At 42.9% G+C, this 25,374-nt stretch overlaps 1 protein-coding gene across 6 annotated transcripts in view; it reads right to left on the reverse strand.

Annotated features, from left to right (window-relative positions):
- The window catches only part of CIT (citron rho-interacting serine/threonine kinase), a 156,192-nt gene that overhangs the window by 60,310 nt on the left and 70,508 nt on the right, over positions 1-25,374 (reverse strand). For all 6 annotated transcript variants that reach the window (XM_046640859.1, XM_046640861.1, XM_046640860.1 and 3 more), the window contains 12 exons: positions 22,727-22,832; positions 21,675-21,818; positions 20,320-20,439; positions 15,813-15,983; positions 15,502-15,552; positions 14,942-14,995; positions 12,491-12,631; positions 10,477-10,602; positions 7,070-7,165; positions 2,375-2,491; positions 1,287-1,396; positions 47-221 (listed from right to left, as the gene is read on the reverse strand). In XM_046640859.1, the coding sequence (XP_046496815.1) occupies positions 47-221; positions 1,287-1,396; positions 2,375-2,491; positions 7,070-7,165; positions 10,477-10,602; positions 12,491-12,631; positions 14,942-14,995; positions 15,502-15,552; positions 15,813-15,983; positions 20,320-20,439; positions 21,675-21,818; positions 22,727-22,832 (1,411 nt within the window). The remainder of the gene's footprint in view (positions 1-46; positions 222-1,286; positions 1,397-2,374; positions 2,492-7,069; positions 7,166-10,476; positions 10,603-12,490; positions 12,632-14,941; positions 14,996-15,501; positions 15,553-15,812; positions 15,984-20,319; positions 20,440-21,674; positions 21,819-22,726; positions 22,833-25,374) is intronic.

A 25,374-nucleotide genomic window follows, 5' to 3' on the forward strand; every position in this document is an offset into this window, starting at 1 on the left:
CGAATCCTCCAGCAAATACTCTCGGGCAATCACCCCTCACTCTCACCTCCCTCAACCTTGTCTCCAACTCCAGCAGACGATTCTTGTCGCTGTGGTCTTGGTGGCTGATTTTTTCCAACTGCTCCTCCAGCTTTCGGTTCTGGGCCTCCAACTTCCCAGCCTGAGTCTCTAGGTAAAATTTTTGTTGCCTGAGTTCTGAAATCATCTCTTCCTGGGCCTTCCTGGTGGGGGTGGTGGAAGGAGCCAAGCAAAATCATAGTCTCATTAGAGGTGAGCATGTCCCTCAGAAGGACAGACAGAAACAGAGCAAAAGATGTGTCTTAGTAAGTATACCACAGTCATTCCCAGGTTAGCTCTGTCTTGTCCTGGCCTCATGGTCATTTCCTAGGTTAGCTCTGTCCTGACCTGGCCTCATGTGCATGATCCCAGGATGGGGACCCGGAGCCCATATAGTCCTCACTGCTCAGATTCCCTTGCCTATGGGATTAAGTATGGTCAAGGGGGATGCAAGAGACACCTACATTTCACTCCTCTGGTATACCTTGTTTTTGAGTCTATAGCAGAGCAGAAAGTAACCTCCTGAGAGTACTCCCAAAAACTCATTAAGGTGGGCCCTTGGGAAGGAAGGGCGAAGAGGAGAAAGAGTACTATTCCTTCTATTTCTTTGTAGACCTTGCTTACCTCTCCAACAGACTGCTCAGAAGTCAGAAACTGGAATGACTCAAAAACCCAAAAGCAGTCTACTAAGTTGGTTTAAACTAAGACGGGAATGTTTTAGAAGATGAAATCTAAGGGGAAAAAAATCCTGACGATTGTAATTCTTTAGGGGAAAAGATGAAGATCAAAGTGCTCCTGGAACACAGAGAAGCCTTGCTGAACCCCAATCTTCATCCATCCCCCCAGGGTCTAACTTTAACAACAGCAAAATGGATGGCCCAGTTGGGGCACCCACAAGATCAACCTCTGGCTAATTACAGGGGGTAATCTGGGGAACAAGGAGGCAGCTTTCCCAAAGCAAACTATAAATAGCCTCATTAGAGAGAGCAAAACACTCTGTAATCTCATGGCAATCTGAAGCATCTAAGAAAACCCAGCTCAAAAGAGAAGGCATGGTAGAGTGAGACCACTTAAGAGAGGGCAAAATTACATAAGGATACAGGAGGCTGGGTCAAACTACAGAAGTAATTGAATCTGCTCCAGCTCCATTAGACAGAAGAATGGAGTTTATGCCCCAGGAGAGAAGACCAAAGTGTAATCATGCACGCAGTTAGAATTTGAATACTTACATGTTCCTCTGGGTAAAAAGACTGCTGTTGGCCGCAAGTTTATTGGCTTCCGACAATTCCACAATCCTCTGTTCCAGGGATCTGATCTTGGAATCCATGGCATTGATCATCTGAAACACAGGGAACCTTTGAAACCTCACACACAGACAGTTCTACCAGAAGGAGGGTAATGTAAGCCATGTGGGCCGGGGTGGAAGTGTCATCTGAAATGCAGGCAATTTGACCAGAGGTAACAAGGGACTCAGCTAGTCTGTACCCTGAGGACCACACATCTTACTGCTCAAAAGGATGGCACTTACTTGTTTTATCAGAGAGACATTAAACGTCCCCACATTAGCTAAGTGGTTTGCATTAGAAACAAGCCAAAGGACTTATTGAGGAGCCTGACGTTCTGCAGGTAAGCAGGCCTCATTAAACCCCCATGTCATCTGCATGTGACATGAGCCCACAGGAGCCTCTAACTGGAATCTGCAAGTTCACATTTCTCATCAACCATGGGGTTGTAATTTTCTGAGTGATTCTTTCTTATCCAGCCACTACTGTCCTAGATTCTCTACATCAAAGTTTCGCCAACTTAATGAATCATAAGACTCAGGGGGGTGCTGGTGAAAAATATAACTCCCTAGGACCCGCCTTGAGATTCTCTGGTGGAAAGTCTCAGCAGGGTCCGAGATAATACGTAGATTGACAAGCACCACAGGTGAACCTTATGAGCAGTAAGTTGCTGAGACATCTGCTTGCGTGGATCAGAAAGGAAAGAAGTGAGTAGCAAGAAGACACGCAAGGGAGACCTGGGGCCCCTGGGCGTTTCTTCAGGGGGCATCTTGAAGGACAACGTTCTAGCTGATGGCAGATCAGCAGTTCTAAAAGAAGAGCGTGAAATGCAAAATTGAACACCCTGAGCCACCACCTCCTCTGCTTTCAGAGAGGAAGGAGTTGCAGAGAGAGCTCTCTGTCAGCAACCAACTCCACAGGATTAAACAGAAAGAATAATTCATCAGATGAAATGGACTCTTCTCAGGTGTGTGATTCCTGGCACGTCTCACAAACCCCCTTTGAAAGCTGGCTTTGCGATTCTTTCTACCTACCGCCTTCTGCTCGCTGAGAATTTTGCCTTTCTCATGGGCCTCCTCCTCGTGTCTCTGCATCAGGTTCTCCAGAGTCTCCTTATCAGCCAGATCTTTCTTTATCTGATTGTCCAACACCTACGGGAACAGAAGAAGTTAGTGTCCTGAGGAGTAAAGTGGAGCAGGAAAGACTAACCAGAAGCACTTGAGAAAGGTGGGGAAAGGAAGAGAGGAGGGGAAGAGCAGTGGAGAAGCCAGGCCCTCCAAATCCTCGGGCAAAAAGAGAGACTGGGAGTCTCTTGATCCACCGGGATGAGGTTAAGAAGTCAAGTATTACCATCAAACGGCAAGTACCCAGTGGACTTAGAACTGAGGACTTACTTTAAAATCAGTGGCTAAAAAGACCCAAGAGGTACATCCAAAATGGAGGCAGACTCCAAAATGAGATGAAAAAAGATCTTTCTACAGATTTTAGAATTTGCAGATGTTACCTGGGGACAACTTTATCGTAGCCAATGTACCAGTAGTTTTCAGAACATTGCTGGCTCTTAATTTGTACAAAATTAATCTAGATGTCTCTGAGCTGTGGACGGAGGGACAGAAAGCTGAAGACGGAGGAACTCTGTGTAACCGAGGCTGCCGTTCAGAAACAGCCAGGGACAAGAGGATTCTGTCCACCAATGAAGCAGGTGGGGAGTCAACAGATTGAAAAGACAAAATAAAAGAATGAAAAAAGATGCCTCTGTCCTCCGCTCTTTCCTCTGATCCGGCTGGAAAATAAAGTCACTGGAAAGAGAAACCTTTCCCAGGGGAAAAGAAATCATGTGTTCTCAGTGCTGAGAACGCCACTGTAAGCACCTACCGTTCCCAAGAGGAGGAAATAAAATAAAACAGTAATGGTGTCACCATCCACCAGCTTGATCTAATGTTCTGTTCGGAAGCACACACAGCCCAGCCAGTTGCCAAAACAACAGGCAAAAAGGAAAGGGAAAAAGGACGACATCATCATAACTTGTCCAAGCCTTTGACCAAAACCCTGAGTTTCTCATCACAGAGAATCCACTCTGCTTTTCTGAATGACACCAACTGCCTCTGATATTGGGAAGAAAGCTGAAAGAACTGGGGTCACAGATGGGATTGAAATCTGCCTTTCCCACAATGTCTATTGTGAAGGGACCTTCACAGCTCATGGGGACATCATCCCTAAAAAGAGCCAGTCAGCAGGGAGGGGATCCACATGATAAAGAAAAGAAAGTACAGATTTCAAAGAGGGCTTTGAACTAGAACCGACTGATGAATAAAATAGAATGAGAGTTGGTGGAGAAGAACGAAAGGTGGAGGACAGGGTCATGGGAGGAGGGAAGAAGCTCAACAGGATAAGTGGCCCTTTTTCTTGGATGTCAGGGCGTGATTCTAAAATTATGAACAAGAAAGGGACAGAATCTAGGGTATGATCATCATTATTACTAAAATGGCCTTGGAGAGGCCAGAACCGGAAACACAAAGCAGAGCAGGCTAAAAAGAAATGGTTTCATAAAGATTCCAGGAGGGAAGACAGAAGAAAGCAGATCTTTCCCTAACACTCGCTAGGATCTATAAAGCCAAGTTCTCTCCATCTAGAAGATGGAGAAGATAACACCTAGACCAGGCATGCTCCTTTTCTACGAGGTGCTAAATCAATGAAGCACATTTTGAGGGTGACTCTGCTCAAAATAAGTCCTCAACTTTGGTAGTGATGGATACCAATGTGAGGTAAGTGTGGCTGGAAGGAACAAGCCTCCATCAAGAAGAATGTATGCAGGGGCCAGCTGGGTGGCACAGCAGATAAGCTGGCATGTTCTGCTTCGGCGGCCTGGGGTTCATGGTTCAGATCCCGGGTGCAGACATGGCACCGCTTGGCAAGCCATGCCATGGCAGGCGTCCCACATATAAAGTAGAGGAAGATGGGCACAGATGTTAGCTCAGGGCCAGGCTTCCTCAGCAAAAAAGAGGAGGATTGGCAGCAGATGTTAGTTCAGGGCTAATCTTTCTCAAAAAAAAAACAAAAGAAGAATGTGTGCATCTCAGCTTTGATAGGGTTAATCTGGCAGAAGAGTGAACAAGAAGATATGGGAGGGAGAAGCAATAAATGTGTTTGAAATGAGAAATTCCACTGTAGACATTTATATCAATTTAAGATAGAACATGGCTTTTTGACAGGAAAGTCAATATAATCATGCAAATCACAGAGCAAATTTTGCAAAGGCTTGTCTCCCTCATGCAAAGGTGCCAATGGACTACTGTATACATTCTCATAATTTGCTGAAAGTTAGTTTATTCCAAAGATAAAAGTCTGGAAGCCAGTAAGAATTCAAACCAAAAGGATTGGTAAATAAAATTTAAAATGCAGTAAGTAGGGGGTCATGCTAAAACACTTTGAAGTCACTTCTGGGTTATTTTCCTACAGTTCTCCTAATGAAAAATACCCAAAAGTAACACCAGGGGTAAAAGAAAGAAGGTGCCAGGGTGGTGATGGTGATGCTGTATGCACACGTACGTGTTCCGTTCTCCAAAAAAGGCACAGTCAACTCTCTCAGAACACCAGCCATATCAAGAACAGGATCATCACAAAAATTAAAAGCTTCCTTCAATGTCTGATTTGGAAGGAGAAGAGACAATATTTGAGATGTAATGACCAATGTCTGATTCTCAAGAACGTAAGAATTGAGTTAAAGGCTTGGTCCAAAATCATAATGAAAATGTGATGTGATTTTAAAAGGAAATAGATAGGCTGACATCCATTTCTGATCACCAAATTTATTAATAATAACTAAAATAATCATTTCAATAATTGAAACGATAATCAGATTTATTATTTTATATGGTGGGATAGATTATTTAGGCCAGCTCTCCTATGGAAAATAATTTAAAATGCTAGATAAAAATATGGAAAACTTTTTCCTAAAAGCACCTAAAAGCTGGAAAGAATGTGAGAAATTTCAGACTAAAATCTAAGCGAAAGCAGAAACCCAGAGAGGTAAGAAGGGCACAAAGCTGTCTTTAACTTGAGGCATATGCTGAACCCAATAAACTTGAGCTTCATTTTTAATAGCCTCAAAGAGTAAGAAGACAGAAAGGTCAGAGCCCGGGGCCACTCACTAAGGTGGGCACACATTTTCATTCAAGCTCTCAAAGAATTCCCATTAACAACTTTCCAAGGAAAATGAGCAGCTGACCAAGCACACAAGGAGACAGGTACCATGAAGAAGAACCAAGAGAAACAACAGAGCTGTAACAGACCTTCAGATAATTCAGATACTGGAATTTTCAGATATAGATCATAAAACAACTATACTAATATGTTTAAAGAAATAAAAGACAAGCTTAAAAATGAATGCAGGGGATAGAAAATCATTTTGTCTTACATGATCTAGTAAACTTGGGAAAGAACCAAATGGAATGTCTAGAAACAAAAAATACAATAACTGAAATTTAAAACTCAATGGGTGAGTTTAACAGTAGATTAGACAGGTAAGAATTAGTAAATCAGTTGGAACTTACCCAGAATGTAGTACCAAGAGATAAAGAAATAGAAAATAGGAAACAGGATAGATTGAAGGTGATCTAACACATGCCTAGTCAAATTCTCAGAAGGGAAGGAAAGAGAGAAGGGGAAGAGACAATATTTGAGATATAATGACCAATAATTTTCCAGAACAGATTTAAAAAATACCAATGTATTCAAAAGTCCAGTAAATTCAAGCAGGATAAATAAAAATAAATCCACATCTAGACACATCACAGTAAAACTTCAGAAAATGAAAGACAAAGCAAATTTTAAAAGCAGCCAAAGGGAAAATAAAAGATTACTTTCAAAGAAAGCAACAAGTTAGACTGACAGCTGACTTCTCAAAAGCAATAATAAAAGCCAAATGTCAATGGAATGATATCTCCAAAGAGTGTTATAAGAAATAACTGCCAACCTGGAATTCTATCCCCAGTCAAAACAACTTTCAAGATTGAGGGTGAAATAAGGACATTTTCAAACAAAACACAGAGCTTGTCACCAGCATATCTTCACTAAAGAAAGTCCTCAAGGATACATTTTAAACAAAAGGAAAAGGATTTCAGGTCTGAGATGTAGGAAGGAAATTAAAAGCAAAGAATGTGGTGAGTCTGTGGCTCATGGACTGAATGCCAGTGGGTCAAAAAATATCTTAAAGATGGCGGGCCAGCCCGGTGGCATAGTGGGTGGGTTAGTGTGCTCCACTTCGGCAGCCCAGGGTTCGCAGGTTTGGATCCCAGGCATGGACCTGCACATCACTCATCAAGCCCCGGTGTGGCGGTGTCCCACATATAAAATAGAATAAGATCAGCACAGATGATAGCTCAGCAACAATCTTCCTCAAGCAAAAAGAGGAGGATTGGCAACAGATGTTAGCTCAGGGCCAATCTTCCTCACCAAAAAAATAATAATTATTATACATATATATGTATCTTAAAGATGGAATTGAGATATGTGACAACCAAATTTTTTCTTTAAATGTTTTGTTGAACTTCTGATATCCAAACCCCTACATGGATAACACCTCAAAACCTCCCACCGCGGCCTGAGGACAGCAATTACCCCAGACAGTCCTTGGGTCTAGCAAGAAGTGGCCCAAAGTGCCCAGGAAGAGAGAGAAGCTATGTAGTGCTATAGGAAGAATGTGAGGGAAGATCAGAAAGTGTCTTTACTTTAATTTTTTCCTCGTAGTGCTGCTCTTTCTGTTTCAGGTGCACCTCTAGGTGCTGGGCTGAGACCTGGGCCTCCCGGTGCTTCTCCTCCAGCTCCTGGACACAAAAGAACAGACGGTCAGGTGTGCAAAAGGAAGGTCACAGCTGGTGTACGTTAGACATTCACAGGAAACATGACTTTGGCACAGGCACCACAGGCAACAGGCATCTGTTCCTTCATTACTAGCCCTAAGGCTCTTGGGAAGGAAACCAACACCAATCCTTGGCCCTGGGTTTTCCAAGTCCAAGAATTCACGCACATACACACAGCTGGTGGGTTGGGACCAGAAATCTGGCAGTGTGACAGGTCACACAAAGGCAGCTCTTCATCTCTGCACAGAGAAATAACAGTAACAAAAGCAACATTTGAAAGTTTAGTACACCACAAAGCCCCTGACCACTAGCTTGAGCCTCAGGACATTTTCACTGCTATGAGAGCCTTAAATGAGAAAAGGAATTTTAATTTATTTTAAAGTTAATTTATGATGATGATAAAAAATATTTTGTACTTTCCTCATTAACAAAATGATTGCTCAAGAACCCTAGCTAAGAAGGAAAACTAATGTTACGATTCAAACACTTTGAGTTTTGAATGATTATTTTAACTGACTGGTATGTGGAAGATGGGAACATCTGGAGATGTGCATGATATGTTTATAGGATGCAACGTTAATGGAAACAAAGCATAACATAAAATACACTGATAATAACGATGTAAACATGTATGCATATATATTAAAGATGGGAAGAGAATGTGGAGTAATATAAATGGCACAAATTTAATGTTCTCTTCATTCTTGTATTAATATTTCTGCTTTTAAACAAAATTGTAATTCATTTGGAAATTATACTAATTCATTTGCCAAATGTATTATAAACTCATCTTAGAAAAGGCAGCACTCAACACACTGAAACGTTCTCTAAATGCAGATTTCTGCATCTACATTAATTCTGAGGAATCTGGACCCATTTGTTAATTACTAATATCAAAAATTATTACTCCAAGTTTTCATCTCTTCACGTTATTATGAAATTTTTCTCTGAAGTGGAAGTAATTATGAGAATTTTGAAGAATGAGGAAATTATACAGGATATGTCCACAAAATGGAAAAAAAATACTTTCAGATTCACATGCACATAAAATGTTACTGATTAAGCTTTTAAAATTCTAAAGTCTACAAGCATTGACTGTGCTTTGGGGGCCAGTAAAGCGTTCAATTTTAAGACCAGGTGCACAAGATCTATTACAGGCTAACAGATGTGATCTTGAAAAGTTGATATAAACAGGATTTTACTTAATAAAAACATACTTTCAGGGCTGTATGTGCACTAAAGGATCCCCTGCAATGACTTCCTTTATTAAAGCAAAAGACTTTGCTATAATGAGAATCCCAATTATCCGTTTTGAAAGGTCTTATCAGAAGAGCAAATATTTTAAAGCAAATGACATAATAAGATCTGTCTCCAAGCTTCATCATTTTATAACAGTATTAAGGACCACCCTTAGCCCATGTCCTAGATACTTTGCAGCCTAAGCACAGGGTTCTTGAGCAAAAGGCACCTTCCAATAAATGAAGTCACAACCACAAAGGTACTCAGGCAGGTGGCAAGATACACTTGACAAGAAATCACTTGATAATCATCTTTTCTTAGTTTCATTCCTCATAAGACAGCATAGGAATGGAAATCAGAATCTAAAAATAGGTCGAAAACCCAGACCCTGAGACTGATGACTTCAAGACCAAATTTCTGGTCTATATATAAATGGGAGTTTACAGCATATACTCCAAGAACGGAGAACTCTGTACTCCCACATTTTAACTGCAAGTGAACCTTTGGAAAGGCAGAGACTCTAAAATCTGACTTGTTGGCCGTTTGGCATTTTTTGTTGTTGTTGTCATTTTTTTTCAATGTTATCTTTTCTACATGTATTCGATCAAACTCTTCAGTCCTGGTATGCAAACACTGCTGTTTGCTGCTACGTTTCCAGCTCCTAGAACAGTGCCTGGCACATAGTAGAAGCTCATTAAATATTTGTTGAATGAATGAATGAACACATCACCATTAAACAGAGAAACACTTTGCAACCACAAAAGACTTAACCACTTTGTTCGCACCAAGCAAGGGAGAGTGGTGGTGAGATCTCGGTAGGATCTAATTTTACTCACGTAAAATTCACACACTTGACAATCGCCAAGAGGAACTCTGATGACAGAACAAGAGAACAGAAAGGGTAGACTAACAGTCACATTTGCCTTTGTGTGCAGACGTAAATATGAAGACCGTGTGTCAAAGCAAAGCAATTTAACCAATTTCTCTTTCACCTATTTGCTCAAGAGCATCTATATACTCATGAAAATATATATATACACAAACATAAAAATGTAAAGTTTTCAAGGGTTTGTTGTTGCTATTAAGTATAGGCCTACAAGTTGGCCATTCTTGAGTTCCTACAGTTGCTGGTGACTCATTTCCCAGAAGTGATGCAGAGAGAGCGAAAGAGGTGAAGCGACCTGCTCACCACCTCGCCTCCTTAGGGTGGAGAGGAGCAGCTGACTACTCCAGAGTCTCTCCCGGGGGCGGGGGAAGAGGAGGCTATGAACAGACTCCAAGTCATCACTAAGTCTCCCAAACGTTGCGTCAAATTCCTGGCTTTGGGACTGAGATGCAAGGAGAGTCCTTCAAAGGTTCACCTGCCTTCCCCTTTGGCAGGGGCAGACCTTCAACACATCTAAAAGTACCACCCGAGCCTTCCTTGATCAAGTTAATTTGGTCCTCAGAGCCAAAAACAGAATCATGACAATTACATACCTAAAAAAAGCCCTGCTATATCTAAGGAAACTGAAAAAACAATAATAATAATAACCAACCGGAGCAGAGAGAGTGAGTGGGTGAACATGGATCTTGAACAAATACTACTCTGAGAAAAACAATTCTGCATGACTAATTTCTTTCTTCTCCAAAAGCAAGAAACTGGGTTTTGGTCTTAGTGCTAAATGGCTACAGTGTCTTAAGTTGGCACTGCAAAGTCAACGGCCATACAAAACTCTGCTGATGGAAGTAAGTAAATGCTCCTGTAGGAATGTATCGGAAATGACGGAATATGCACGTTCATATTAACAAACGTCAGGCAGTATAGCAAACAGAGAAAAAAATAATATTTATGGACCTGTTACCAGTGCTGAAATGTCCAACATTTGGTTTTTCACACTAGTCTGTGATGTGGCGTACACTGAAACCACTTCTGTTAAATTCACCTACGCAGCGATACCGCCCCTGTGATGCTGTTTAATTCTCTCTTTTACCCCCTTCCCTCTGTAACCTCTAACCTGTTATCTTTTAACTTTTCAACTTTTGTTCCTGCTCACCAGAATTTTATCAGCCATCTGCTGGATCTGTTGGGATTTTGTCTGGATGTCATCCTTCAGTCTGTTTTCTCTACGCTCCATGGTCTCTAGCCTCTTTACCTTGTTCTCCAGAGAATGGCGGCGTTCCTGTAGATCGTGAATCAATCAGAGAGTTTTAATAGAGTAACTGCTATGGGCGTAACGCCTGCACCGAGGGAGAGAGCCTTCAAGAAGCATACACTCGAGGCAGGAAGAGAAGCCTCAGGCACCCCGAAGCAACAGTGAAGAAAAGAAGACGCTATAATTCAATTACTCGGTTGTGGAGGTTACAAGAGTGCATTCATTCATTCAAATATTTACCAAGCACCTACTATCTGCAAAGTACCACACTAGGCATCACGGAAAATACAGAGAGGAAGCCAACATGATTCCTGCCCTTGGAAAAGATAAGACAAACACAAAGAAATATTATATAAGTTAAGAAGGGAAAGAGCCAGAAAGCAAGTAAATAAGTACAGAGTGCTGTGGGGGGTTGCAGGCAGGCAAGGGGACTTTTAACAGAACAGGTGAGGAGGGGAGTCACAGAGATGTGAGGCGTGGAGAGGGGTTGGATATGGCGCGCTGGAGTGCAGAGGGCAGGAGAGGAGGGTGGAAGGCCTTTCAGACAGGGGCAGCTGCATTGGCAGAAACACAGAGGTGGTCATGAGCCAGTTTAGGCCCCAGGTGGAGGGGCTGCAGCATAAGATAGGTTATGGGAAGGGGCAGGAGAAAAGGTGAAAGGGGAGCATTAGTGCATCAAATGGTTCAGAGTTTAGGTACCAGGCTCAGGGGTACACCTAACATGCATGGAAGCTCTGATAGGTTTGGGAAGGGGCAGGGGTGCTGACGAGCCTTGTGTTTGAGGTCCAGGGGTCTTATAGTAGATAAGTTAGCTGGGAGAAAGGAGAGACAGGAAGGAGAAGGTCAAAAAATTACTATATTTGCTCAGTTGAGAGGAAAAGGGCCTGGACCATGGAGGCCTACAAACATGGCAGGCAGGGAACGAATGGGCGAGACAGCGCGGCCGTATGTGTAGGACTGAGTAATTCACTGAGTGGCAGGGTCCAAGGAGAAGCAGATGACGTCAAGGTTTCAAGCCTGGGGTGACCAGGTGAATGACGGCAGCCCTGAGGAGCATGAGGAAGTTGAGAAGGGAAGACACTGAGGTCATTCTAGATTTGACGCACTGTTCAGATGCCCAGTTGAGATGCCAGGGGAGCAGTGGGAAATACTGCCTGGAATGCGGGTGAGGATGGCCCCAAAGAGACATGTGCAAGTAGGTTCATGCCAGCACTGTGATACGGACAGCAGAAGGCCCAGCGACAGGGGATGGTTCAACCAGCTATGGCTTTCTATGGAACAATCACCCGGGTGCTCGGGGAGGCGGAGAGGAGTGAAGGGGAAGTGTCCCTTTTTGTTCTATTTCCTCCAGTACTGTTTAAGTTTTTGACAATGAGAAGACACTCATGTATATCCTATATATTATATAAAAGATTTCAACAACAACAACAACAAAGAATTTGAGGGAGAGAAGAGGCCCAAAAGTATAAATCTGGGAGTCATCAACACACAGGTAATAGCTGAAGCCTTGAAAATTAATATGTTATCAACACTGTGGGGAAAAGGCAAGGAAAAACAAGGGTACAGAGGGAAGAAAAAGAAAAACTCAGGGATGGCATCACAGCTCATCTATATAAACATAAATCCTCCCAGATTAGTGAGCAGGTCAGAGGAAAACAAACAGAAAGGAAAGCTTTTATCAAAACATCTTTCTACTGGAAGCTGCTGTGACAAATCCTTCTCCCCTTTGGGGAAAACATTTCCAAGCTTCTCAAGTTTCAAAGGGATTTGCAGAAGGGAAAGCGGTTTGGTTAAACATAAGCAAGGGCTGGTTTTGCTGGTTCCTTCCCGTGGTACAAAGGTGGGTCACAGTGGCTCACATGCCGCCACGCCAGGACCCCAGGTCAGTCCCACAGGCTGGAGGTCCCCTGCTCACCTCGGCTTCAACGAGCTTCTTTTTTATGCCTTCAGATGAATCCTCGCGGTTCTGCAGCTTCTCCAGCTCACGCTCGGCTCGCTCCTTCGCCTGGCGGATATTCTGCAGCAGCTCGGTGGCCTCAGTGCTGGCTTTGACAGCCTACCAGGAAAGAAGGAACAGGACAGACGGCCAAATTTATTCATGTAAAAAGACGGTGGCAATATAGCCATTTTTCAAAACATATAAACATTCATTTTATTCTGTATTTTGTCTAAGGTACACTTATATATATATACATATTTTAACATCACTGAATTTGGAATGCATCCTATGATTAAAATTGACAGTATTTTTCCTATCATGGGGTACATAAGATAATGGTGTATCTGACAATCATTAGTATCTTAGACCCAAGGCAACATAGTAAATGCAAACAAAAAGGTCTGGAAGGATTCATCTACCCAGGTATTAATGTATTTACCTTGGAGCATTCATTTCCTCCTTATTTAATGATCTCGTTTGCTAATTTTCCTATGGGGAATTTGAAGTACTTTTATAAGAAAACAAGATAAAAACTATAAACTTTTTTTCAAATAAGTGCCTTTCAAAGGGCTCAACCCCCACAGTGTTCACGGTAGTTTACAAGGTCTATGTTTAGAAACAAAAAGCTAAATCTTTTGAAGTTAATTTTTATTTAGGTCTTAACTATAATGCAGCTCTTATAGCATCATAGTAAACATCTAAGTTTAAAAGACTAACAACTTCACACTTACTTGCTTTAAAATATAATTTTAAAAAGTGGAAACTGCAAGAACACTCCAACTTCAAGACCAGCACTAACATGGAGCCGCTAGCCACACGTGGCCCTTTAGTGCTTGAAACGTGGTTGATGTGACTGGGAAATTCATTTCTAATTTTATTTAAGTTTAATTCATTTAAAACCTGAAGCAATGTAAATGTCATATTGATACACGCTGTAATGATATTTTGGATATCTTGGATTAAATATATCATTCAAATAATTTCACCTGTTTCTCTCTGCTTATCTTAAGGAGACTACTAGAAAATTTAAAATTATATCTGTGGCTGACATGTGTGGCTTGCATCACACTCTATTGGAGAGCACGGTCCTAAATGGAAACATGAATCCTCACACAAAATTCAAGCTGAAAGAGGGCAGTAGAGGCTTTCATTAGTGAGTGCAAGAATTAGGTAAGAAGGGGACAGATGAATGGGTAAAGAAAATGTGGTATATCCATACAATGGAATATTATGCAGCTTTAAAAAAGAAGGAAATCATTTCACATGCTGCGACACAGATGAACCTCAAGGACATTATGCTAAGTGAAATAAACCAGTCACAAAAGGACAAATACTATACGATTCTACTCATATGAAGTAGAGTCACGCATTGCTTAACATCAGGAATACGTCCTGAGAAATGCATCATTAGGTGATTTTGTCGTTGTACAAACATCATAGAGGGTACTTACACAAATCTAGATGGTCTAGCCTACTACACACCTAGGCTATGTGGTACTAATCTTACGGGACCACCATCATATATGCGGTCCGCCATTGACTGAAATGTCATTAAGCATCACATGACTGTATTGAAGTAGTCCAAATCATAGAAACAGAAAATAGAAAGGTGGTTACCAAGGGCTGGGGGGAGGAGGGAAAAGAAATTAGTGCTTAGTAGGTACACAGTACCAGTTTTGCAAGATGAAAAAGTTCTAGAGATCCCTAGCACAACAAAATGAATATACTTAACACAACTGAATTGTACACTTAAAATGGTTAAGATGGTAAATTTAATGTTATGTGTTTTTTATCACAATAACAAAAAAAAACCCACAATAAGAAAGAAGGGGCTCTATTAAACTAACCCAGTAAACACATTCAAACATTCCTGACGTGAAAAGCATGTCTCAGAACCACGCTCATTCCGGCCTTCCATTAGCATTTCCAGCATTCAACTAAAGGGAGAGTCATCTGCACAAACTTCGCAAGATGCTGTAAACCAAACCCGCCCCGCTCCCAACCACCAGATGACTCCACGGCTCCTCCAGCCTTCCAACGCGCACGAATGCTGCCCACAGAGTTTCTGATTGAAAGCAGTCTGGGTCATGAACAACACATGCTTCTCTTACAAATGTGCGAAGTGGGGAGCCTGGCCCCGTGAAGGGAGAGAAGCCGGCCTCTTGGGTTCTGTGATAGTATAATTAGAACTTTTACTTGAGAGTCTCACACAGCTTGGCTTTTAAAAATAAACACTGCTGACACCTCTCAAAAGGAAAAAGTATATTCAGAACTCTGATATTTTCAGGTAATGGCTCTCTCCCCCTTCATCTTCCTTGGCGCTGGGGAACTAATTCTATTTCTTTCATCTTTCACACTCTGGGACAAGAAAAAGAAAAGTATTTAAAAATGGGGGGTAAGCTCCCCAGAAAATCACTTTGGGCTTACCTTTTCCAGCTTCTCTTGGAGCTCCTGAATTTTAAGCTGCTGCTCAGCATTGATCTAAAATTAAAATCCCAGGAAATAAAGCAAAAGGCAAATCGGCATTAAGGTCTTGCGACATTCACTGCAGTCCTATTTTCTTGAGGTTTCTGTGGGGTCTTTTTGTTTTGTTTTCCAGTACCTACTAACGGACAGGAAGAACAATGGCCTATCAGGGAAGTCTTTGAATGTCCCAGTGTAAAGCTCCACGTTGACTATTTCTCTAGAACCAGCAACATACAAACGGCAAAAAGAGAATCAAAGTCGCCCAGTGCCTTAAAACAATAAGAATTTTTACATATGTTTTACTCAGAGTCTGGGTTTATTTGTTACTGTGAGCAGGCATGACAGAAAGAGGTGTCTTTTATCTTTGTTAGAACCCTGGCTGAAGCTAAACGAGAAACAAAACAAACCTGGAAGAAAGTTCTCTATTCAGTGCAAGAGTATTCTGAACCAATGACTGGCCACTGATAGTAACATTTAAAAGATTATCTACCAAAAGTAGCAATACCAATAATGGAAAATACCTTCTCCAGTTTGGAATATTCTCCCACTTCAGGCTTCCCTTGATCCTTAGCCTGTAATTTAAAAGATACAACATAATGGGAAATCTCAAGAACCTAAAAGTCTTATAGACAACACTACCTGCTGTAGTTTCCTGGTTTCTGTGGCCGAGATGATGATGATGACAAGTTATGTTCTATAAAGACCAGGAGCTTTTCAGCGTAACCTATTATTTCTCAAATGTATACTCATTAGGCTAGTATTCCCTTAAATCTTGCTGAGATATTCCATGATTCTACCCCCAAAAGCACTCTCCTGGCAGGTGGCTGGCTACCTTCATCAGTTTATGTTGACATTCTGTCGCTTTCCGCTTGAACTCTTCGGCGGCAAGCCGAGACTCTCTCAGCTCAGATTCATAGAGATCACTCCGTCTTCTTGCCGAAACAAGATCCTCTTCCAACTGATTCATCATCAACCTCATTTCTTCCACTTGAGCCTGGTACTCCTAAAGAGCAGGCAACGGAAGAAAGGTGAACTTTAGAACTCCTAAAAGAAAGAACAGGCAGTGAAGATGGAAGAACATCAACCAGAGGGAAGAAGCACAGTGAAGAGAGATCAGCGGAGGATAGACCTAGAGAGATGATGAGTAGAAACAGGGGCAAAAGGGACAGGTGTGGGGAGGATGAAGAGAGAGAAAAGAATATTAAATCTTTAAACTGTTTTAATGGAGATCATGTATCATTACAACACCTCTTGGAACACATGTGCCTATGCAGAATAAGATCCTTTGAGCAAATAACACTGCACAAAAAGCTCAGAACATTAAGGCATTTGTAATACAGGAGAGCTCAAAGGGATATTCCTCAAACAACTAGGATAAACTGCTTATATGTGTAGCTTCCTTCCAAGGGTAATCATTTATATGGATTTGTCCTTTAGAAGTCATGTGCTCCTAATACAATTAGATACGGTACTAGTTTTAAAATTAACCTTCCAGACGGCACAAGGGGGTAATTGGATATCTCGGTGGAAAGAATCTTGGAAGGTGAAACTCATCATGTCAGTTTCTCACCATTAACTTTTCTGGGCCCAAAACTGAATGGTGAACTTAACATTGCTCTTGAAATGCAAGTCACGCTGAAATTTTCAAGAGTCAGAAAACACTGGCTCCGGTCAAAATATCTCGTGACAAAAACTCCCAAGAAAGAATTATCTTGTTGCCACAAGCGAACCCATTAAAGTGATCGAAACTGCCCAACCTTTTCCAAAATGAATTTCTGAAATCAAAACAGAGGATTCGAATCAAAGCGTTTCTTGGATTTACCAGAAGAAATGGGCGATGATTTTGAAAACTTTGGGGCAGAGTATGAAAATATTCTCTTAGCAAAATCAAAACTTATACATACAAGGATTATGAATGAGCGTTTATCCAACCCAAAGTGTCTTCGGGGGTGGGAGGGGATATAAAACGAAAAGGACGAGGAATTGAATCAAGACTGTCTTTGACATTCACAACCTACAGTGAACATCTCTAAGATCCGTTCTTCCAAGAAATAATTGATGAGGTATCAGTTGAGAAAGGATATGTTTTTAACCAATGAAATGTCATTGATTTTTGTTTTATTAACAGGGTATAAAGTAAACCTTTCACCCCATTGTAGCAGGCAATCCCCTCAATGCACACTAAAGAGGAGGTGATGTTTTCATGAAAATTGGATAGTTTTCATGCAAGCACACCTTCTCTATATATCATTGGTAGAAGGGAAAAATGAGCCCAGAGTGGAGCATGGTCTCATTTCACTCCCTCCCCTCAAAAGCACACTATTACTGAAGGTCAATCCCAGAACTCATGGGCACCAGGTTTGCTGGGTGGTGCATAGTAAGTGGGTGACCCTGGGTTATACAGCCAAAGGTCTTTATGACCTGCTCACAATTATCTGAACTCACAGAGTGGAACATGAGCTGATTATGTGAAACAGTACATCCTTTACTCGAAGTTTTGCTAGACCCCTCAGCCAGGGTCACATTACGACTTTCGTGACTCTGGGCACTATGCCCACCTGGACCCCTTCCTTCATTAAAAAAAAAAAAGAAAGAAAGAAATATTAAAAATTCTATTTTACAACTGCATTCACATAATATTATCTACGAAAACAATTTCTTTGACCTAAATCTCAATTTTTTCTTCCGATTGAAAAAAAAAATTGAAACATTTTATGGGCCCCTCAAAGTACCATCGGCCCTGCCCACAAGCACAAACACCAAAATGAAGAGGAAGCAAAGATCCGGGAGAAAATCTCAGGCATCTTTTATCCTCAAGCTCCCTTTTCTGTCTTACGTCAGCGAGAAGAGAAGGTAATTTTTGTGTTTTGTCAAGAAGGAGGACAGAGCACTGTTCCTTCCCCACCAACATCTCTCTTTCCTGAGCTGTCAGCACCCAGGGGGAGGAAGGCAAGAATCAGGCAACATCTCTGTCAGCTCTCTGAGCTCTGGGGGCACCCAGCCTGCTACAGCATCAAAAGTTGAGCCGCTGTTATTATGCTGAATACTTCAAGGAAATCCTATAAATCCAACAGCTAACCAAATCTCTGCTTCAGGAAAAATCTGAGAGAAGATAATCAGGCCTGTTTCCACAGACAGCTGAGAGAGCTGTCGCATCTCAGCATGGACGCAGCTGAAGGTCGGAGCTGAGCGGGATCAGAACATGGACAACCTTTGAGGCCCACCTAAAGTAGGTCCTCCGAATGGAGCTTCCGAATTTAGGGGGAAAGAAGTTTCAGACATGGTCCTTTTCAATCAGAAATCCCAAAACACAAATGCCTCCTGTGTCACCGGAACTCCTGTTTCCTCTCCTGATGTGGGGGCAAGGGGAATCAACACCTCCAGCAATGGTGTATGAATCCATCATGTGAGTCTCTCAGGTGTCTTTATGTTAAACCAAATCCAAATGCTGAATAGAGGCTAGCAAAGCAGAAACAGAATATTAAAAAATAATAAATAAGTAGCTGTACAGAAATTAGCTTTTGAGAGAAAGAATGGGGAATAAATGCCGAATCGGGGAGGAATCAACATGCTGCAAACCAAGTACTGGGAGTTTGCTGAAAGTATTAAATGCTTCTTCCTGTATTGCAAACATCCTGCTCGCACAAACTTACCAAAAGTCATTTTAACAAATCTTTCTTCCAATGAGAAATAAAATCTGAAGTTTTCCTCCCCCCCATGGAACTTTCAGCAAGATTAAATCTAAAACTCCACAGGCATGCCAACTGCGATATGAATCATAAAAGCCATTTCTTTGAACTCAACCACCAGCATATACCTTTTCAAAATGTCCCAATAATTCTGTTTCTATGGAATTCGCGGACACCAGCTGCTCCCTCTGGTGGCCAAGCACAGCTTTCATTTCCCCAGGATGTCACCAAATGTCAATTTCCAAACACATTGAACTAATGGGAGAAAAAGACTCCCAACCTCTTGAAACTTTTGGGATGAAAAACTATGTTGATAAAAGAGAAATGAGTCAACCGTCAAAGCAGATTTTTCAGACTGGGTGTGTGGCCTTCACAATCTCTAAGATTAGTATTATTGTTCAGAAACCTAATAGCCAGATTGCAACATTTCCTATGCACGTTTATTTATAACATTTGTAGCAAGGAAGAGGATATTAACCAATCATTTTAAATATGATGGTGATAAATAGATTGTGCCAACAAAATCCCCAAAATAATTCTTTCTTTAAAGAATAGTTAACACATCAAATTATTTGCAGGAGTTTTCTTTCCTTAGCACCACCCAGATGGCTAAGTTTGTGCTACTCAGAGACAAAAATGTTTATTTTCATCACTGTTTCCATTAGATTTTCTGAAGTGAATGAGAGTTGCCTGGCAGCTGATAATTCAGCTCTCCAATTGCTCATTGCCATCTCTTCATTAAAGTTTCTATTTACAGTTTCTTCAAAGGACAGAAAAATCCATGCCAAAAAGGAAACAATGAAGTGAAATAAAAATGAACCATCTAGAAAGAAAACCCTTTTAGAAAGGGAAAAAAAAAAAAGAGTACGCTTTTTAAAGATCTCGATTCTTTTAATTAACACACAGGGATGGCTTTCTGCACTCAGATTTGCTGCGTCAATTCTGACTCGGCCTTAACTGCTCAAACTCTTCCAGAATATTTCTTTATATAAGTAAAACTATGAATTAACCTGGTTTCTCTCAAAAACTTAAAGTACATGTGAAAAGCTATAAAAATATTTGACTTTTTTTCTAATAGTCTAAAGCAGAGGCTGGCAAACTTTTTCTGCAAAAGGCTAGACAGTAACCAATGTCAGCTGTGCAGGCCACATGGTCTTTGTCACAACTACTCACCTCCACCATTACAGCGTGATAAGTAGCCACGGACAATATGTAAATGAAGGAACGTGGCTGTAATAAAACTTTATTTATGGACACTGAAATGTGAATTCTATATAATTTTTACGTGTCATGAAATATTTCTCTTCTTTTATTTTTTTCCCCAACCATTTAAAAATGCAAAACCATTCTTAGCACGTGGCCATGGAAAACAGGTGGTAGGCAAGATTTACGCCAGAGACCGCAGTTTGCCCTCGCTTTAAACCTACGCCTTTAATCGAAAAGAGTAGCCATCTGGGGGCACAGACTTCAAAAAGGGGCCAAAAGAAGCACTCTACTGTATATAAAAATCATGAGGAATCTAAAGTTTCCAAATGACCTACATAGCTCTCTCCCCACCTCCCTTCCTTTCCCTCACTCTGTGTCTCAAACACGCCTCTCCTGAAATTAGAGGTCCGGCTTGCCTCCGTGCTCCCGGGCAGGCTGTCATACCTGCTCTTTGATTTCTTGGAGCTTCCGGCTCTGCTCTCTGATATCATGGAGAAGCTGTAGTGCTTTGTCATCCTCCTGGGACACCTCCATCCGTGCTTGCTCCAAACTTCGCTTTAAGCTCTGCAGAAAGCAAAAATTTTAATAGGGATGCCCTGTGGATCCTGCTCTGTTTGAAAAGATTCATTAAGGGAACGGCAAGCTGCTTCGTAGACACCAAGACGGTTTCGGGTGACGGACCAAAGTAGCCAACCTCCAGCTGGTTGCGGATTCCAGTTTCCATCCTGTAAAACCCCCGGATTCAAGAAACATCATCTCAACCTTGTGACCTTACGGATCCAGCCTGAAACTGCATCAGCCTGTCTCCTACCACCATCTACCTGTCCTAGCAGATACTTACTTGCATATTCAGGACTAAACACGAGTTAAGATCCCTTAGCCATTAAACCATCATTGGGATGGCTGCAAAGTCTTTTCTGGAATACCAGTTATTCGAGGACTCTCAAGTATATATCCCTCTTTCAAAGTAGCAATGACTTCATTCTCTGCCCAGGTGTCATTTAAGACTCTGAACAGTCTACTTCCATCTCCTGGCTTACGTTTCCTGGACACCTTGCATCCATAAGGTTCCCTCAATGCTTCAGTGGCATTGAAATATATATCTGAAATTCATAGCTGAATAGCTTCACCCACCACTGAAAGGCAGCCAAATCTGGAATGGAAACATAGCAGTTATTCTTAATCAGCCACGTTCTATAGATTTCCTCTCCCTTGTGAAAAAAACTTGAAAAATGTGTGATTCAACTTCTCAAGACTGTTTAATTGAGCACATTAAAAACACCTGAATGAAAATTTTAACGAGACAATGGAGAAGACAGTCTACTCTTGTGAAGGAAGGGAAAAAAAAAAGTCACATGGTAAATAATGACAGAGGGTCTGGGTTTTAAAGGCTGAGTTTGCTTGTCCCTACGCTGGTTCTAGGCAACGGAAAACCTATTTCGGGCAGATTCAAAATACATTTTCTTGATTCTCGAGGCTGATCGTGTTGGACACGATGTAGACCAGAGAGGCTGGGATGGAGGATATTAGGACCCTTTGAGACTCACTGCAATGATGACTACGCCCGTCTCCAGGCTCTGTGGCCTACCTGGGCTTTCTATAGGTCAATCTTATTTCTCTGGGACCTCGCGCCTGGCTCATGCTACTCTGCAAATCACAGATGTTGCTTTTCTACTCTCCCTCTCTCTCCTCTCTGCCATTGGCTGTGATGTGCCTCATGAAGCCGTCATGAAACAGGATGAGACACACACAACAGGAAGTGCCACCTCCACGGGAAGGGGACTTTGGGGAAGGCTCACACTGCATTCTGTGATGTAGGTAGCAAGGTCCTGCTCCAGGAGGGATCTCTGAGTCTCAGAGGCCTTCAGTTCCACCTCCTTCTGACTAAGCACAGCCTCCACCTCTGACACTCTCCGATGTAACCGGGTCATTTCCTGCTCCATCTGAAATAAACACATCGACACGTTAAAAAGGCCCGTGGAGGTCCGTTAGGAGCAATCAAATCTCAAGTAGCCTCCAAAACCACCTAGTGGTCTAGGTGGCGCTAACTCGCCAAAGGTTGGGATGCAAATACCATTGTTTCTTCGCCCAGGAGCACACAGTTCTTCGTAAGGACAGTCACCAACGCTAAGTCACTCCTCTCATTCAAGTCTCGGTTCACACTTGATCACTTCTCTAACCCAGTGAGCAAGGAAGCCACAATCATCATTTTTCACCTGTTTGCTTTTTTGGTTTGGTTTGGTTTTTGCAGACGTCACTTTAATTTTATCCCAAATCCATCTTGATCCCCCCCATCTCCTGGCAAAGATCTAGAGGACAAATCCAGGACGGGGCAAGGAGATATGTATTCGTCTGCACTCTTAGGAGTCCCAGGCAAGTAGTGACTTTTATGAGCTTCCAGAGAGCTGCCCCTGGGCAGGAACAGTGAGTGTTAAGAGACGTTGAGCATAATCAACACACTGGCCGCAGTTACATAAGCAGGAGTTTTAAAAGACTAGGAAGAGAGACTTCGCATCACTCAAAGCAGATGGGCTGCATCTGGGCCACAGGTGAGGACCCACGCCACCTGCCGGAAGAAGCAGACATCTGGCTGGGTCATGCTGAGGAACAGGCCGTTTTAAATCCAGGGCCTCCTCTCGTTAAGATTTAAAGGATTTACGGCAGCGTCAAGGCCCGAATTCATCTCCCTCTGAGCTGCCGGAGGCTTGACTTCAGCGAGGGAGGGAGCGCCTCGCTCACTCTGTATGGATCAGGTGGCTCAGCGCCAGCAGCAGCCCCAGGCGGATCCCTTGGCATATATTGACGGGAGGATCCTGGAGCAAGGAGGGAGGCCGGCTTTGGAAATAAATACCTTGTGACACTTGTCCTGGGAGTCTTGCAGCTCTTTGCTTTTGATGAGAAGTTTCTTTTCCATGGAGCTAGTCTTGGCAGGGGAGTCCAGACTTGACACAACAGACCTGGACAGAAGAAAATTAGCGTCAAGGTGGCCAGGAGGTGGGCCTGAAAAGCTGCATTCAGAAGCTGTGGGAGAGACGAGGGACCTGCCAGAGTTCTGTGGCCGTCCACAGAGCTGGCTCAAACAGCTTCTAATGACATCGAGGCCGTGAGGCAGCACAGTGGACAGAAGCAAGAACCCGGGAAACAAGCCGAACGGGTTGTAAATTCAGTCACCTTTGACCTGAGGCAACGATTCAGCCTCTCTGAGCCTCGCTTTCCATATCTATGAGGTGGAATGATAAAAGGACCTACCAGGCAGGAACCTGTAAGCATTAATGCACAGCACTGTGCCTGCATGGCTTCATTCACTAACTCACTCTACAGATAGGTACCGTGCACCCACTCTGTTCCAGAAACTGTTCCAGGCACTGGAACAGCAGTGAACAAGACAGACAAGGTCCCTGCCCTCCTAGAGCTGACATTCGGAGAGGGCAGACAGAAGGCATCAGGCAGACACACAAATAAAAAGGTTACAGATGATGGTAGCCTCTATCAAAAGAAGGAAACAGGGCGACAGGATATGAAGAAATGGATCAGGGGCCTGCTTTAAGCAAGGGTGATCAGAGAGGGCTTCTCTGAGGGGGTGGTATGTGAACTGAGGCCTGAAGGATAAGAAGGTGCTGCCCATCCAAAGCTGTGGAAGGAAACAAGCTCCAGAGAGGGGGCATAAGAGATGCAAAAGCCCTGAGGCAGGTTAAAGCTAACACAGCAAGTGCCCAATCAATGTTATTAGTTCCTATACCCATGAAATTATTGTTTATTCCATCCCTAAGCTAGCCAGGCTGGTTCTGTTACATTTTATAAAAACAGCTAAGGCTAAAGACCCACCCCCAAGATGTCCACAGAGGAGGGGGGGAGATATGACAGAGGTAGGGTCAGGGTCAGAGAGAGACTTGAAGATGCTACACTGCTGGCTTTGAAGGTGAAGGGGCCATGAGCCAAGGAATTCGGGTGGCCTCTAGAAGCTGGACAAGCAAGGAAACCAATGCTGTCCTAGAGGCTCCACAGGGTGCCACCTTGTCTACACAGTAGAACCATCTCAGACTTCTGACCTCCAGGACTCTAAGACACTAAATTTGTGTCGTTTTAAGCCACTAAATTGGTGGTAATTTGTTATAACAGCAATGGGAAACTCATACGTTTATTGAGCACTGACTACATGCTTGGTTCTGTTCTAACACTAGACAAGTTTTAACTCTTTATTCCCCACAGCAACTCTATGAGGCAGATTCGATTTATTATCCTCATTTTTTTTTTTTTTGAGGAAGATCAGCCCTGAGCTAACATCTGCTGCCAATCCTCCTGTTTTTGTTGAGGAAGACTGGCCCTGAGCTAACATGCGTGCCCATCTTCCTCTACTTTCTATGTGGGATGCCTACCACAGCATGGCTTGACAAGCGGTGCCATGTCCACACCCGCAATCCGAACCAGTGAACCCCAGGCCACCGAAGCAGAACGTGGGCACTTAACCGCTGCACCACTGGGTTGGCCCCAATTATCCTCATTTTATAGTTGAAGAAATTGAAGGAAGTAACCTGCCAGTTAATAAATGGTTTCTGTTGGTCTCAAGAGAGAGCTGGGGTAAAGAGGCTGATGTGATGCACCTGATATAACTCAGGAAAATATCACAAAACTACCATAGTGTGGCCTCCTGAGAGTGGGCTAGAAGGATGCTCTCCCCACAAAAAGGACCTATTACCCACACATGTGTATATAACCCACACCCTCTGCCACACCCCTAGAAGCAGTTAATTATGGGTGGAGACGACAGTCCTCATCCAGGGCAGCTTCCCTCAGTGACTGGCACCCGGAGCACGAACACTGGGATCAGGGAAGGGCAGGGCTGGAGCCACAGCCTGCAAAGGTTCTTACACACAGAGGGGCATGTGGCAGAGCCCACCACTGCCCCACAGCCCCATCTTTGTTGCCTTGGTAACGGAGCTGCAGGAGCTGGTTGCCAATTAGCATTCAAGTCCTACCAGCAGGTGAAAGTTGTGCTTTCGGCTGCCCCAAACGACTTCCCTGCCTAAAAGAGGCCAGTTTCCTGCAGCATCTCTGAACACCTTCTTCCCCACGGCTCTTGGCCCAGGGACGGGGGCTGGTGTGATAGTGCTGGCTTGCCAGACCCAGGTGACAGCTCCCTACATACACATTATCGGGCAGCCAAGTGAGTTGACATCCAGAGTCAGACTGCTCCACTCAAAATCTGACTCTGCCACTCACTAGCTGTGTGACTCCTGAGTCTCGGTTTCCTCATCTGTAAAATGGGGATAATTCTCAACCTACTTCAAAGAGCTTTTGCAAGGATTAAATGAGAGAACCCGTGTAAAGCCCTCAGCACAGTGTCTGGCACATCACAAGGATTCAACAAACGTCAACTATTACTATTATCATGGTCGTTTGTATCATCACTACCCATGCAACGGCGTCAATAGCAATGCCTTGCAGGCCTAAAACAGTTGCTTGAAATAGGAAAACTCAGGGGGCTGAATTTGCTCTGTG

The sequence above is a fragment of the Equus quagga genome, chromosome 15 (assembly GCF_021613505.1).
Source record: "Equus quagga isolate Etosha38 chromosome 15, UCLA_HA_Equagga_1.0, whole genome shotgun sequence".
NCBI classification, from domain to species: domain Eukaryota; kingdom Metazoa; phylum Chordata; class Mammalia; order Perissodactyla; family Equidae; genus Equus; species Equus quagga.